This window comes from Cyrtonyx montezumae, unplaced genomic scaffold (assembly GCF_038088225.1).
Source record: "Cyrtonyx montezumae isolate F1298 unplaced genomic scaffold, pur_monq_1.0 scaffold_13, whole genome shotgun sequence".
NCBI classification, from domain to species: Eukaryota; Metazoa; Chordata; class Aves; order Galliformes; family Odontophoridae; genus Cyrtonyx; species Cyrtonyx montezumae.
Genome location: NW_027071859.1, coordinates 22,068,040 through 22,082,727, shown reverse-complemented (window position 1 = coordinate 22,082,727; position 14,688 = coordinate 22,068,040). Strand labels below are relative to the sequence as shown.

Genomic DNA, 14,688 nt, shown 5'->3' with positions numbered 1-14,688 from the left:
CTGATGCTGTTTGTTAAAACCATGGACTTCCTGTGGTATAAATGAGGCTCTGTTGCACCACTTAATAACCAGCCACTTGTTGGAGCTATAAATGGCTGTCCTGTTTGTAGAACGAGGGTTTTCTGTTTTTATCAGCTGCAGAGACTGACCTGTGTGATGACAGGTTAGCAGTTTGCATGGAGTTTTAGCTTTACAGATATAGAATCTTGCTGTGAAGTGCCCGTAGTTAGAAAAAAAATTTAGTCAAATTTCCAGAAACTTCAGTTTTGTGTTGAAGATGAAATAAGCATGCAGCCATCTTCTCCAGCATCATTTGCTGTATTCACAGTTAGCCATGGCTTTTAAGCTTCTGTTAGGTTCAGTCTGACATTTGACATCCCTTTATACTTGATGCTTAAAATCATGTGCCAGTGAGAGTTTGTGTATGAAAAAACCCTACCACTAACTGCTTATTTTCTTCTTATTGTGTACAAGGTGGAATATATGTTAGTAAAATTCGACCATGAGAATAAGAAAGTACGCTTAGTGCTGTGTGGTGAAGAAGTTCTTCAAACGCTGCAAGACAAGGGGGAGAAGATAAACCCCAAGTGAGTAGCTGTTTCCTTTTATTTCTTCTTCTTGTACAACTGATATAACTTGAAGTCTGCTTTTTGTAAGGCGCAGTTATCAACATTTTCAGATTCAAATGGGATGCAGGAAGTGAGAGATTTTGAATGCATCTGCAGGTTGCCCGTGTACCTTTTATTTTAGACCCTGTGAAAATGAAGGATGTAATGATAAGCACACAATTTTCGGTTTTAGGTATTTGTTTTGTCTTGCTCTGGTTTTGTGGTTGTGTGTACAGACTGCTTGCATACCAGAGCTTCCTGCCCAGAGAAGCACGTGTGCATTCAGTGTATCCCTGACTGCAGGAGCAGATGAGGTCTGTCTAAGGAAGCTTTCATCTTTAGAAGCACTGTCCTGTTTTTGACAGATTTAGGAAGATAGACACAGCAGGCCAGTTCTTCCTCAGCCTGTGATCTGCAGAATTTGTAGCAGTGACTAGATGATATCCCACTTAAACTAGCTGCACAACTGCAGTGCCTTCTAATTGATGGCAGCAGGTCTTATGTTTCCAGAGCTGAGAAATGAGATCACAGATAGCAAAGTGTTTGGCTAAAAACAACTAGCACTTAGAGGAAGTTAGAGAAATTGCTGCGGTGGTGAAAGGTCTTTATGCCTCAGGCCTTTCTTCTTCTTGCTATGCACCTTAGCCCATGTCATCCAGAAAGGCTTCCCTACTTTTCTCCTCAGTAGAGGAAGTAGAAAGCCTGCAAGAACAAATCTCTCTGCTTTTAAATCTTTGTGCTTGAAACCACTGCTATGTGAAGGAGCAGCCAGGAAATGCTGCTCTGCCTTCTGCTTTCCTTTGTCAACAAAGCAAGCTGTTTTGAGGGGAGATTAATGGTGTGCTTAAACTTCATTTCATTTCTTGACCTGATAAGGTTGTGAAATCTGACCAAGTTTCCACTAGCAGCAAAAGGAAGAAACTGGCCACAACTTAGCTTGCAGTGTGCTGTGGCATGATAAAACCCCAAGAAACAAAATACAGACAGGTACTGAAGGTGGCTGCAAGATGACATAAGCAAATTTTGCTTACTGCATTATACAACAAACTTTTTAGCACAAAACTCTGCCTTAATTTCTCTTAACTGTCTCCCAGTGGTGAGATCCATTGGAATGCACATTGTAGTGCTCCATCAAATAATGAGCTTGAAAAGTTTTTTCTTACAAATTGCATTAGTCTGAAACTTATGCTAATAACCCATCTTTAAAGTTGTACAGATATTTAAATATGGCTGTTTATGTATTGAAGCCACCCAACACTCTGGCGACCAGAATACGGGAGCTATATGATTGAAGGCACACCTGGGCAGCCGTATGGGGGAACCATGTCTGAATTCAACACTGTACAAGACAACATGAGGAAAAGGAGGCAAGAGGCTGCGTCCGTGCTCAAGGAACATGAGGCTGTTTGCACTGTGACATCTTTCCCGAGGTGAGATTGCTGTTTCAGAAGTGTAGTGCTGTATTTCCTTTCCTCTTTATGCTCCTTAAACGCTTTTTCTCCCTTTTACTTTTTAGCTAAACTGTACAATTAAACTGAGCAAAATATGACTCTGTTAACATTCTTGTTTTCAGAAACCGTATTGCTGTGAGTCGGAAATAACTGAACATCTGTATTTTTAGGTTACTTCTGATTTATGGTTTTGCAGTAGAATATCTAGTTATTCATAAAATACTATATGTAGAGTAGCTTGCAGTTTTGAATTGATATGGCAAATCATACACAAAAGGTTTCTCTTTATTTTCCAAGCTTTGATGTTTATAAATAGTGGTTTTGTTAAATGTGGTTAACCTGATCTGTTTTTTTAATTCTCCTCATGCACTGAAGCACACACATTCTTCCTTTTATGGCTCTGGACACAACAGAAGAATATGATTATCATTAAAAAATGAAGATTTAAAACTTCTATAGTGCTGTATTTATCCGATCTACAAAGTAGTCCACCTCTCCTGAGTTGCCTGCATCTTTTCAAAGGGTAGATTTCTTCATCTGTTGTTGTGAAGAGACTCCTGATGAAGTGCATTTGGAGTGTACTTCATTGCCTAGGGAAAGCTGTACTTTGTGACCTTCCTTTCAAACACAGTTCTGAGGGAAGATTAGATGTGTTAGTTCTGAGCAGCCTGGTCAGCCAGATGAACAAAAATAGTTACACTTAAAACAGTATGTTTAGTTGGTTGGTTGCCTCCTTTTTTTTTTTGTTTGGTTGTTTTTAAGTGATAAAAGTTCTACGGTAGAACAGAAGCATCTGGGCTTACCACCTGGTTCTTTGTGTAGTACAGGATGAAATGGCCCTGAATTGTTACTGAGAGTGTGAACACAACTGTGTAACTTAGCAGCAGTATCGGGTACCAAAATGCCTGTATTACCTCTCATGTATTCTGAAGAATGCTCCGTTGATGAAATACGCTTCCTCTTATGAGAACTGTACTCTCTGTAGTAAGGAGAGCTTATTTAAAGTTTGGTGGTAAGCAGTTCAGTATGTTAAAGAATTGTTTTGCCCTGCAGTGTAATTAAAAGGTAATGTCAGTAAATACTGTGTAGAAAGATTTCAGAGCCAGTCTTGCAGGTAATAAAACGAGGGACCCAACACCTTGTAGATGCCAGTAGGTTTTACATATCTGTAGAAGCGACACATAAGACTTAAGTGAAGGCCAGTAAATAACAAAATGTGCAGTGTGTATGTTTGAAATGATTCTTAGCTTCATCCTTCAGAGTTTATTCTCCCTAGGTCATATAGTTTATTTCTGCCTTTTCTCTCTTGCCATTTAAGTCCCTGTTTGACTGTAATCCTGATAACTTGTTTTTTGGGATTTTTTTCTGTTATTATAACCTCTACAATAGATAGGTCTGTTGATGTAGATATTACATGCATATAAAAAAAATCTGTGCATCTGAAAAAGAAAATGTTAGATGTCGGTGATAGGTAGATGGTTGGACTGGATGATCTTGTAGGTCTTTTCCAACCTTGGTGATTCTATGATCTTATATATTCTGTGATATAGAGGAGTTAATTTTATGCAGCTTTATTTCTGTTTGACTCAGTTGTACTGAAAACCTACTCTTTTTTTTTCAGATGTTTCTTAAACTTGCAAGGAGGGCTTCAAAGCAGAAGACTTTATTTTCATTTTCTTGAAAATCTCTTAGCATTTTATGCCTTATAGCTGTATCTTTTCATTGCTTACTATTGTTTCTCCCACTTAGAGGATTCTCTAAAGTTTCAAAACCACAAGTTGTCGTAACAAGTTTTTAAAAACCTCTTTTTATTCCTTTGTATACTGGAATCCTTGTCTTAGGTCATCTGACACTTTCAAGATCAGTCTGTTTTCTTAACAACTTGGACTCTCATTGTTGTGTTGTAGGTTAGGGTGTCCTGGATTTACGCTGCCGGAATATAAGCCAACTCCAGTAGAAGGAGGAGCTTCAAAATCCCTCTTCTTTCCAGATGAAGCCATCAATAAACATCCTAGATTTAGGTAGGAGTATCTGAGGAGTGTGAATGGGAAGCCTGTTTTTTTTATTTTGCTGACTTATTACAGGCATAACTTCAGTAGAAAGACTACATGGCTGCATGTATCCTAGGGTCTTGGACAGAGATGGTTGTGATGGCATGTGTTTTTTCTCAGTGACTTAAACTGTTAAACTCAAGGAATTTTATATAGTAGTTTCATTACATTATCAGGGATAATAACACCAGAAATGGTGTTGATTTTGCTTCTGCAAAATTGTTTCCAGTTAGAAAACCTCTGGTTAACCACTTTGCTCCCTGTTAATCCAATTCTTACTCAGGTATGTTGCAGTACATTTTATTTTAGCAATGTCACAGTGTACTGAACTTAGCCAGGTTCACCTGCAGTGGATCAGAGCATCAAACAAGTTGTATGGTCCAAGAAGGGGTTTAATTATAGGGTGAGACTTAGGAGAACCAAATCATTCAATTTAAAAACTAAGCAGTGCCTTTTCACTCGCCCTTGGTTTCTTCAGGTCAGTAACCTATTACTTCTGCCCATCAAGTCCTTCAAAACAGGACTGACTTCAGTGAAGAAAAATTCAGTTTGGAGTCTGTGGTAGTCTGTTATAAACCAAGGGAAGACAGATTTCAAAGGAAAAGCTCAAAACAAACAGGAAGCTGATACTCTGAAATCTTGAAAATTAATGAGAAATTAACTGTTAAACTACTCTCATAAAGAGAAACCTTTGTGAATTTCATTGAACTCTTCTTGTTTTAGTACACTGACCAGAAACATTCGGCACCGAAGAGGAGAAAAGGTTGTCATTAATGTACCAAGTGAGTAAATCCAATAGATTTTCTTCTTTCTGAAATTAGATGTTCAGTCTATTACTCTGGGTTACTGAATATCTGTGTTCTCCACACAGTATTTAAAGATAAGAATACACCATCACCATTTATAGAAACCTTTCCTAATGATGATGGAGAAGCAGCAAAAGCAGCAAAGCCAGACTTTATATATATGGATGCCATGGGGTTTGGAATGGGCAACTGCTGTCTTCAGGTAAAACACATGTACTTTTGAGATGTCATCTTTCTAAACTGCTTCTTTTTATTAATTATTATTATATTTTTAACTTCTCTTATGCCTAATCACTCTTGCTTAATGCTAGTTGCTGCATTTTCAGTGTGGCAAAAGGGGAAATAAAAAAAGACAGACTTGTGTGACAATGCCTTCTTAAAATCCAGATTTGTTTGCATGCACTATGTTTATTTTTTGCAAATTCTCAGTGGTAGTTTGCTGTTTTGCTGAAAGGGTTTGCTTGAACTGGCCATGTCCAATTCAAGCACCTTCTCCTGGTGCTCCAGAGTTTTTAAAGTCTGAAAGGTCTTCTTGTTGCCATCTTTTTCAGGCATATCCAAAGAGCCTGGTGGAAATGAAAACTGAACTGTCTAATAGAAATGTGTTCTTTTTTGGGGGGGGGGTTATTCACCTTGCATTTTCTCTCTTGACGATTGTTAGGACAGTAAAAACAAAGAATGATAAGAGGTCACTGGAACACCTTTAAGAAATAAATAACTGTGCTTCTATATACAAACAGCATCAACTCCTGCATACGAATTTTGTCATTCATGCATATTTTTACCTGCCTGTAAATCTGCCTTCTCACTGCCAAATCCACATGGGTAGCTGCCTCCTTTCTCTGTTTAATGAGAGACATTCTGCTTCTCTTATTTCCCCTGTTAAAACATTGCCTCTTTCTACTGTTGTTCATTTGCCTGATTTAAAGTATCCAGTTTAAATCCAAGTGTCATTTTCTTAGTGCTTTGATTCTTTCAATCTGGAGTTTTGTGTTGTTGGTTTTCATTTGTTTGTTTGCTTGTTTTAATGCTTTTCTTTCACAGTAGCCCAGTAGGGATGATGTCTTGGGTAGCAACCATGTATTTGACTGTTGTTAAAATCTACCTGTTGCCAGCACTGGCAGCATGTAAGCAGAGTAAGGAAGAGGGGAGTGTTAGGTCTCCAGGGGGTTAAAGGAAATTATCTATTGTTTCAATGCACTGGGGGAAATAACCACATGAAAACACTTCTATTTGAGACTAAGAAAGTTAAAAACATGCCCAGATAAAATGTTCTGGGCAACAACTAAGTATGATTACTTGTTGCTGTAGGTAAACTAGCGGGAATATGACAAAGTAGTGAAGTGTGTTAGTGTAAAAACATGTAATATTATATTATATCCAGCCTGTTTTGTACCAGCTCTTCTGGTGCAAGACCAACGAAGAAATCCAGCCTTCTCTTTCAGTCACTATTTGAACTTTAAACAGAGATTAGCATTTTTTTTTTATTATTATACAAATCTGCTATTCACCAAGCTTATAATCAGTGGTTAAATTCAGTACTCTTGTTATCATCCAAAGGAGAATGAAAAGAAAGCTGTCAGATGCTGTAAGCAGTTGCTTGTGTGTTAACTGTTAATTCTTTATAACCAAGTAGACAGAAACATACACATTGCCTATTTTCTGTAGTTTCTAGTATGGACTATTTCTCACTATGCATGTAGAATACAACTTGGCTTGAGATATTTCTGGGGTCAGAAATAGTGCCCTGATCAGCTCAGCTGGGATCACTTGCAATGGTACAGTCCCCCGTGAGCAGCAAGGCATGGTGTTGTGCTCCCGCCCTTGTTTGGGCTTCATGCACCAGGCCTGTGAGGTTTGGTGGGATGTTTTTGTTTTGCTTTGGGTTTGGTTTTTTTCTTGGCACGTGCTCACAGGTGGAGAGGGCTTCACTGGGAGGTTATCTGTGACTTTTGTGGGAGTCCTTAGTTGCTGTCTGTGGATGTGGATAATTGTGCTCAGCTGCTGTTATTCTGGCCAGTGTGCAGCGATGGTGATTCGGAGCTGAAGCAGGTTGCATAGTGTCATGATAAGTTCCATTCCAACCTAAATTAATTGTGATTTATGAATATAAACTGAGAAGAGGGGGACAGAAGCTTGTAACCTGTTCATCTTTTAACAGTTTTGAGGTGAAAGAAAATTATGAGGATCAAAGAAAAACACACTGAGGGCAGTTATTTAAAACAGGAGTTAAAACAAGATTAGCTGTCGCATAAAACAAATGTTAGAGCTAAATCTGGCTGTTGTTTTAAATGATTGGGTTCCTGCTGTGGTTCCCGAATGCACATTACCAACCCACATGTGTTGTAAATGTTAATTCAGTCTTTGGTTCTGGCAAGGATTTGTGTACGTAGCTTCACAGCTGAAGTGCTCTAATAAACATGAAAGTGTGGGGAAGGGAGCTTGTAATGCTGCTGATAGGTGAGGCAAAAGCTTGTCCAAGTGTCTGAAAAGGAAAAACACCTCAACTTCTGTTATTACGATTCTTTTACAGTATCATGCACTCTGATTGCAGGAAGACTGTGCTCACACTGAGATTATAGAGATTGTAATAGCAATTGTCTTTCCTCCATCAGGTAACATTCCAGGCTTGCAGCATTTCTGAAGCAAGATATCTGTATGATCAACTAGCCACAATCTGTCCCATTGTGGTGAGTAATGCACTTCTGTCACATCACATCCTCGTTGTATGAAATAATAATAATTAATATTTTGGGGAAAATGTTGATTTCTTTTACTATGTCATCACATTCACAGTGTTGTTCATTTAGTGGCCAAAAACATGTAACATATTTTCACTTTGGGGTGTATGCTACAATCTTGAAAGAGAAGCATGTGATACCACACAGCTTATGTCTCTTAAGTTTACCCTGCTAAACACGTGAACAAGTATTTTGTTGAATACTTGTAGAAAGGCATTTGAGGAAGCTTCTCATGGAAAATAACCAAAGTCACTCCTTAAACAATTCTTTAATCTTTGGCTTCAGTCAGTTTTGCTTACGTCTGTCCGTTTGTAAGCATGCGGAAACAAGTATTACAACAAAATAAATATTGGTCTATTTTGAATGGTGAACAGCTCCTACTCTGAGCAAGATGTGTTGCAGCTTTGCTGCTGAACTGCCTGCAAGACAAAAATAAAAAGATTGCTAGGTGAACTTTGTGAGTGTGGAAGCACCACACTTGCTGATCTTGTTAGAAAGTTGGTGAAGTAGAGAAATTTTCTGTTCCTTAGATGCTGTGGTAATAAGTACAGAGAGAATCAGGTGCCACTTCAGAAATACTGACATTTAATCGAGGCATCTTAAGGAGATAGCAATTTAGAGACTTCGTGGTGTGGGCTTTGTCTGCGTGCTAAACTGGAATGGTACTTCTGGTACTTCTTGACTCTTTCCTATGGGATTGAGGCATTGTTTCTGGTTCCTTGGTTTGTAGTTCTGTTTTCACATCAGGCTGTTTTCTTTTAGATGGCACTGAGTGCTGCATCTCCGTTCTACAGAGGCTATGTGTCTGATATTGATTGTCGCTGGGGAGTAATATCTGCATCTGTAGATGATCGAACACGGGAAGAGAGGGGACTAGAGGTAAGTGATACAGCTAGTAGGCATCTGCTTCAGGCAAAAATGTTACATTTCCTTTAATAGCACTTTCTGCTTGTGGCCATCAGAGTCCCTGCTGGGGGAATTTTGCAGTCATTGTGGTGAATATAGAAGAGATTGTGTAAGCAGTCATATTGGTTGTACAGGTTACAGCAGCAAATGCCTTCTCAGTTAGGTGTGGAATTCCAGTGAAACTCCTTTTTTCTCCTCCACAGCTTGCTGAAATTGCCCGTGTTCAAGTTTTCCATTCTGTGCCTAGTCCCAAAAGGCAGAAATAGGTTTGAGTTAAATAGCAGGTGATCCCGAGTAATCCAGTAGTGTAAACTGAAGCTATGTGAAGAAAGCAAATGCCACAACTTCAGGAATTTCTGTAAGCAATAATTGGCATCCAAGACATAAAATATAACAATAAGAAAAGGTCTACTTGAAATACTTCTTGAGCTGCCTAGTTTAAGACCATCTCTAGCAATGTGTGTGTAATAAACTGCATCAGTATGTGTTGAAATAGGTGTAATAATGCTTTCTGGATAGTTGGGGTAATGTTGATTACATCAGGAAAATGTTTCCATTTCAGATTCGTGCTTTGAATAATTTTAATTGAGGCTGTAGGTTTTTTTAAACAGCATAATAGTTCTGACATAAGTGTCATTAGTGAGCAAAATTTAGGTAACATTGTTAACAAGCTGTTAAAATATTGTATTCTTAAATTATATAGCCACTGAAGAACAACCATTATAGAATCAGTAAATCCAGATATGATTCCATAGACAGTTATCTATCTGAATGTGGTGAGAAATACAATGACATTGATTTGACAATAGACAAAGATATCTACGAGCACCTAATAAAGGAAGGTAAGTGATTGCTTCATTATGAGCAGGTTTAGAATTGTGTTTGCAGTGTGTGGGGATATTTTATGTTTTAGTTTTTATTTCAATCCTTGTGATTCCCTGAGAGTGACTCCTTTTCAGAAAGTACCTGTAATCTTAAGAGTAAAAAACATAAACATTTGTGATAGGAACTGTCCCTAATTACAGCGTGAGAAGCTTAGTGTTTTGTGTACTAATCTTTTACTTCTGTGGAGAGAGCAGAACTGCTTTAGGAAACGTGGCACAGAGGTACTTCAGAAAACAGAAAGAATGGCAGCCACACCAATATCCAACTGCCACTTCCAAAGAAGAACTTGTTCTTTCTTTTCTCTTTAATCATTTCTTTCCTTCCTTCCTTCCCAAAATCATCGTTTTAATTTAACAGGATGTGGTGGGTTTGAGGTAGTATTACAGAGTTGGATTTTTTCACTTTAGGTTCTTGTAAAACAAATCGTTTCTTAGAGCCTCCTTTGCTGCGTTTGAATTGTTTCTCTGAATTTTCATTTTGTAGGTATTGACCACCTTTTGGCACAGCATATTGCACACTTGTTTATTCGAGACCCATTGACTTTGTTTGAGGAGAAAATACATCTAGATGATGCAAATGAATCCGACCATTTTGAGGTTGTGTCTAATTTTGAGGAATTTAATAAATATATATGTAAAATTTCTCTTTCTTTATAGTGCTGCTTAATTGGAGGATGGTTGTATTGGCTAAGAATATTCCTTTTCCTAAATTTTTCACTTCAGCTAGTTCTTTAGCGTATGACTTTGCAGTTATAAGCACATAACTCAGTTTAATCGTTTACTTAGAAGAAGATGGTGGCTTATATTTTAAACACAACAAAATTAAGTGGGTGCAAACCAGTTATGCATATAATAGATATGGGGAACTGCCTTTTTCGTATGACTTCCTGAGAACCCATTTGCATGACATCTCGTGCATGTGTCTCACTTACAGAAACTTCTGAAAATCTGTGTAACGTGCTATGATTACAGAACAGTAGCTGTGGCACTGTTCACATTTGGGTGTACCAGTCCATTAGGAAAAGACCTGCGTGATCTCAGCCCTTACATGTAATCCTCAAACAAAACAGATAAGAAAGTATAGCGTAGTTGCTTAGAGGATGAGTAGTTACATTTTGCTTTCTAGAAAGATGTCACTCAATCTGGAACCATTTCTCTGTTAATTTGAGCTGCTCTTGGGGAATGATTAAGATGGTTCATTTTGCTTTCATTACTATAATGATGCATGTCTTAACTGTAACAGATACTTCTTGTGATTTGCAGAACATTCAGTCTACAAACTGGCAGACAATGAGATTTAAGCCACCCCCTCCAAATTCAGATATAGGATGGAGGGTGGAATTCAGGCCTATGGAGGTAAGGAAGGAATCGGTTTGCACAAAATCACATTTACTTTTAAGTGGGAAAGTCCTAGGCATGCTGCCATGCAGTGTCAGACCCTTACTGCTTGTGTTTTCTTCCCTCTGAGTTGCTAGATGCAAATGAAGTGGATGGCAGTGTTTAATCAGACATGGACTGTGGAATGTAACTGACAGGAGAATCCACTGTAGCGCAGCAAAGCACGCTAATGGATTTGGGGTGATGGAGAAGAGAATTAGGATTGTACTAAAACTTTTGCAAACAAAGACCCATTTAGTTTCCAGGGACCTTACTTCTCCAGTACTTTTATTGGTGCTGAACAATTCTGCTGTCTCTTGTTTTGTGGTTCACAAGTGCTTTTATTTTATAGCTGTCTTGAGTTCAGTCCCTTAAGTAGGAATTTAAAAGCTATTACACTTTTCTCATTACACAGAGCCTGAAGATATAGATTATTGGATAGCCTTTTGAAACACAAGTGTGCTTTGGCATTGGTTTAAAGCGTTGAACTTGCTGAAGTGTCCACACTGTGTTGTGCACTTGAAGGCACAATCACTCCAGCACATCCATCACTGTCTCCACTAGTAGAATGTGTGTGAATACAAGCATCAGTGTGAACTGCTGGAGTCAGACTCTTTCAGATAGCCATGTATTGCTACAGGCATGTTCCACTAACATAATTCCATCTCTCATTCTTTCATGTCCAGGTCCAATTAACAGACTTTGAAAACTCTGCATATGTTGTATTTGTGGTACTGCTGACTAGAGTGATTCTGTCATACAAACTGGATTTTCTCATTCCTTTGTCCAAGGTAGGTGTGAAAGATGAGATTTCCTAGAGCTAGTGGTGAAATGTTTGCATCGCATTTAATTTTCATTGCTGTCAGAGTGTTTATTGAGCAGTCATTTCTGTCTTTCAGTCAGTTTTCATCTGGAGCAGTAGTTTGCTTCAATTTAAGTTCTGGGATTGCAAATCTGTTACTGCCATCTAATGGAGTTAAGCTTACAGGAGTATTGTTAGCTGCCACTCCATGAAAAATGTCTCATGGGCCCTTACTTAGAAACTGTTTAGAATGAAAATTAAACTTCAGGTGATTGTTCCAGTGCGAGCTCTGAAAAGCAAGGATGGACCAAAATGGCAACTGTAATAAAGCTTGTATGCTAAACAAAACAGCTCTGTGGATACTTACTTTTTTTATTTATGCACCAAGCCATTGCCTTCATTTCAGTTGCACACTCTACAGTCCTGCTGCTGTCTCTCAGCGAGCAGTGGCCACGTGATATTGTAGTGTTCCTTTCTGGTTGCTGTGTGGCTTCATGCTTGTTAGTTGAGCAGCAGACAACGCTTCCCCAAAGCCTGCTTGCTTGTGGCGTAGGAATTCCTGTAGTGCCCAACAATGTCAAGCTGCTACAGAAATGCTGATAGAGTGCTGTCACTAAACTTTTGAGGCTCAAAAAGGGCATTTTTCCACCATTCTACAGAGATAGCCTGTGGAGTTAAGAATCAACTTAAGTATTTGCTTTAATGTGGTTATATAGCATGTGTCTTGCATTCTTATTTTTTGTCCATATTTGGAGTGAGAGGAAGGAGAAGGAACCTAACCTGAAACCCCGCCTTAGCTTAACTGAGTAGTCCTGCAGTGCTATGGGTAACTTTGAAGATCTTGTACCGTAGAAGGCTTTTGGCAGACTAATAGACAGCAGTGCCAGTGCTGGCAGAGACCTCATGCTTTTCTTAACGTGTTTAACTAAAATGGAGGAAAACACTGAAGTTGTAAACTAACAGCAATTGTACCATACAGGTGCTGTGACCTTGTACTGTATGAAATCATACTGAACCTGCAAAGAGAAATTCTTTCCCTTATGTCATAGGTTCATAGGTTCATAAGGTTGGAAAGGACCTACAAGATCATTTAGTCCAACCATCCTCCTATCACTATCCCTACCCAACTACTAAATCAAATCCCTTAGCACCTCATCAAAACACTTCTTGAACAGCGCTAGGGACGGTGCCTCAACCACCTCCCTAGGCAGGCCATTCCAGTGCCTGACCACTCTTTCAGAAAAGAAATGCTTCCTCAGGTCTAATCTAAATCTTCCCCGGTGCAACTTGTGGCCATTCCCTCTCGTCCTGTCATTATTTATCAGGGAGAAGAGGCCCACCCCCTCCTCACCACAACCCCCCTTCAGGAAGTGGTAGAGTGCAATAAGGTCTCCTCTGAGCCTCCTCTTCTCCAGACTAAACACTCCCAGCTCCCTCAGCCGCTCCTCATAAGACTTGTGCTCCAGACCCCTCACCAGTTTTGTTGCCCTTCTCTGAACACGCTCCAGGGCCTCAATGTCCTTCTTGTAGTGAGGGGCCCAAAACTGAACACAGTACTCGAGGTGCGGCCGTACCAGAGCTGAGTACAGGGGGATGATCACCTCCCTGCTCCTGCTGGCTACACTATTTCTAATACAGGCCAGGATGCCGTTGGCCTTCTTGGCCACCTGGGCACACTGCCGGCTCATGTTAAGCCGAGCATCAACCAACACCCCCAGGTCCTTTTCCTCTCTACATTCTTCAAGCCATTCTGCCCCAAGCCTATAGCATTGCATGGGGTTATTGTGGCCAAAGTGCAGGACCCAGCACTTGGTCTTATTGAACCTCATCCCATTGAGCTCAGCCCAGCTGTTCAGCCTATCCAGATCCCTCAGGGAATCCAGATTCCAAAAATACTACAATGCATAGTGACATTGTTACGTGGAATGTCTCAAAAGCACAGCAAATGTATTGAATACTTGTTAAGAGTGAAGCAGAGTTTTGGTGCAGGAAGAATATGAAGAGAGTTTGTGATGAAGAATTCAAGTTGTTTGAGCCTGCCAAGCAGTTCAACACGCAGTGCAACACAGAACTGTACAACCATTGGTAAACCTGCCTCTCTCAGTCAAAAGAAACAATACAGGTCTTTGAGACTAATAATCTCTTCTGTCTGATTGAGTACTGATGTAGTTTAGTTCACTACTGCGTAAAGAAATTTCCTAAGACAGAAAGAACAAAAACAGACTTGCTGAAAAGCAGAGCTCTGAAGGGTGAGAGTTCAGTGTTTATTTTGCATTGCCCTTAAAGATGAAACACGGAATTCAGCAATTAGTATCCCTTCTTCTAAAGGCAGTGGAGTAAAACTGCAGTCCAGATATAAGCAGTGTTAATTCCCTGAGGATGCATACACCAAAGAACTTCCAGATAAAGAACAAATTCTTTATCTGGAAACATAGGAGTAATGCTTTGTTGTTTGTCTGCAATGGAGAACTACTTTTCTAGCAGTTTATCTGAGTACCTCACAGATGTTTGGTATGGGATTCCCCTACAGTGTTACTGGAAGTTTTTATTTTAACTGTTTTTAGGTACAGTGACAACTTTTCAGAAGACTGCAGTGGCCTTGTTAACAAAAGCAACTCACCGTGGCTAGGAAAACAGCCATTTTTGTCTGTATGCACTTAAATTGTATCTGAATACATATACATACACACACAGTCAGATATAATGCAACCTGTTAAACACAGCTGTGTGCTCTTTTCAATCCAACTTAAAAAATTGTGCTGGAACCCTGATTTTATAGTGTCACCTTCTCATGGTTTTGTACAGAACCAGTAAATACTTGTTTCTAGAGTTTGATCTTATGTAGTAAAATAATGAGAAACATGGGAGGTTTTTGAATTAATGGACTCCAAACTAATGTGAGGGTTTGGAGTGTCCTTACTTTCTAAAATGTCATATATTTGTTTTGCCAGGTGGATGAAAACATGAAGATGGCCCAGAAAAGAGATGCTGTTCGGCAGGGAATGTTTTACTTCAGAAAGGATATTTGCAAAGGTATCCCAGTAAGCAGTCTAACAACACGA

General features: G+C 39.3%; 1 protein-coding gene across 3 annotated transcripts in view; it reads left to right on the top strand.

The window, feature by feature from the left end:
* Nucleotides 1-14,688, top strand: part of GCLC (glutamate-cysteine ligase catalytic subunit) — a 30,490-nt gene that overhangs the window by 11,943 nt on the left and 3,859 nt on the right. For 2 of the 3 annotated variants that reach the window (XM_065730812.1, XM_065730813.1), the window contains exons 2-13: nucleotides 475-587; nucleotides 1,856-2,038; nucleotides 3,967-4,080; nucleotides 4,834-4,892; nucleotides 4,982-5,118; nucleotides 7,532-7,606; nucleotides 8,420-8,536; nucleotides 9,267-9,405; nucleotides 9,932-10,044; nucleotides 10,711-10,803; nucleotides 11,511-11,615; nucleotides 14,578-14,659. In XM_065730812.1, coding sequence (XP_065586884.1) covers nucleotides 475-587; nucleotides 1,856-2,038; nucleotides 3,967-4,080; nucleotides 4,834-4,892; nucleotides 4,982-5,118; nucleotides 7,532-7,606; nucleotides 8,420-8,536; nucleotides 9,267-9,405; nucleotides 9,932-10,044; nucleotides 10,711-10,803; nucleotides 11,511-11,615; nucleotides 14,578-14,659 — 1,330 coding nt within the window. The remainder of the gene's footprint in view (nucleotides 1-474; nucleotides 588-1,855; nucleotides 2,039-3,966; nucleotides 4,081-4,833; nucleotides 4,893-4,981; nucleotides 5,119-7,531; nucleotides 7,607-8,419; nucleotides 8,537-9,266; nucleotides 9,406-9,931; nucleotides 10,045-10,710; nucleotides 10,804-11,510; nucleotides 11,616-14,577; nucleotides 14,660-14,688) is intronic. The other variant, XM_065730814.1, reaches the window with a different exon arrangement.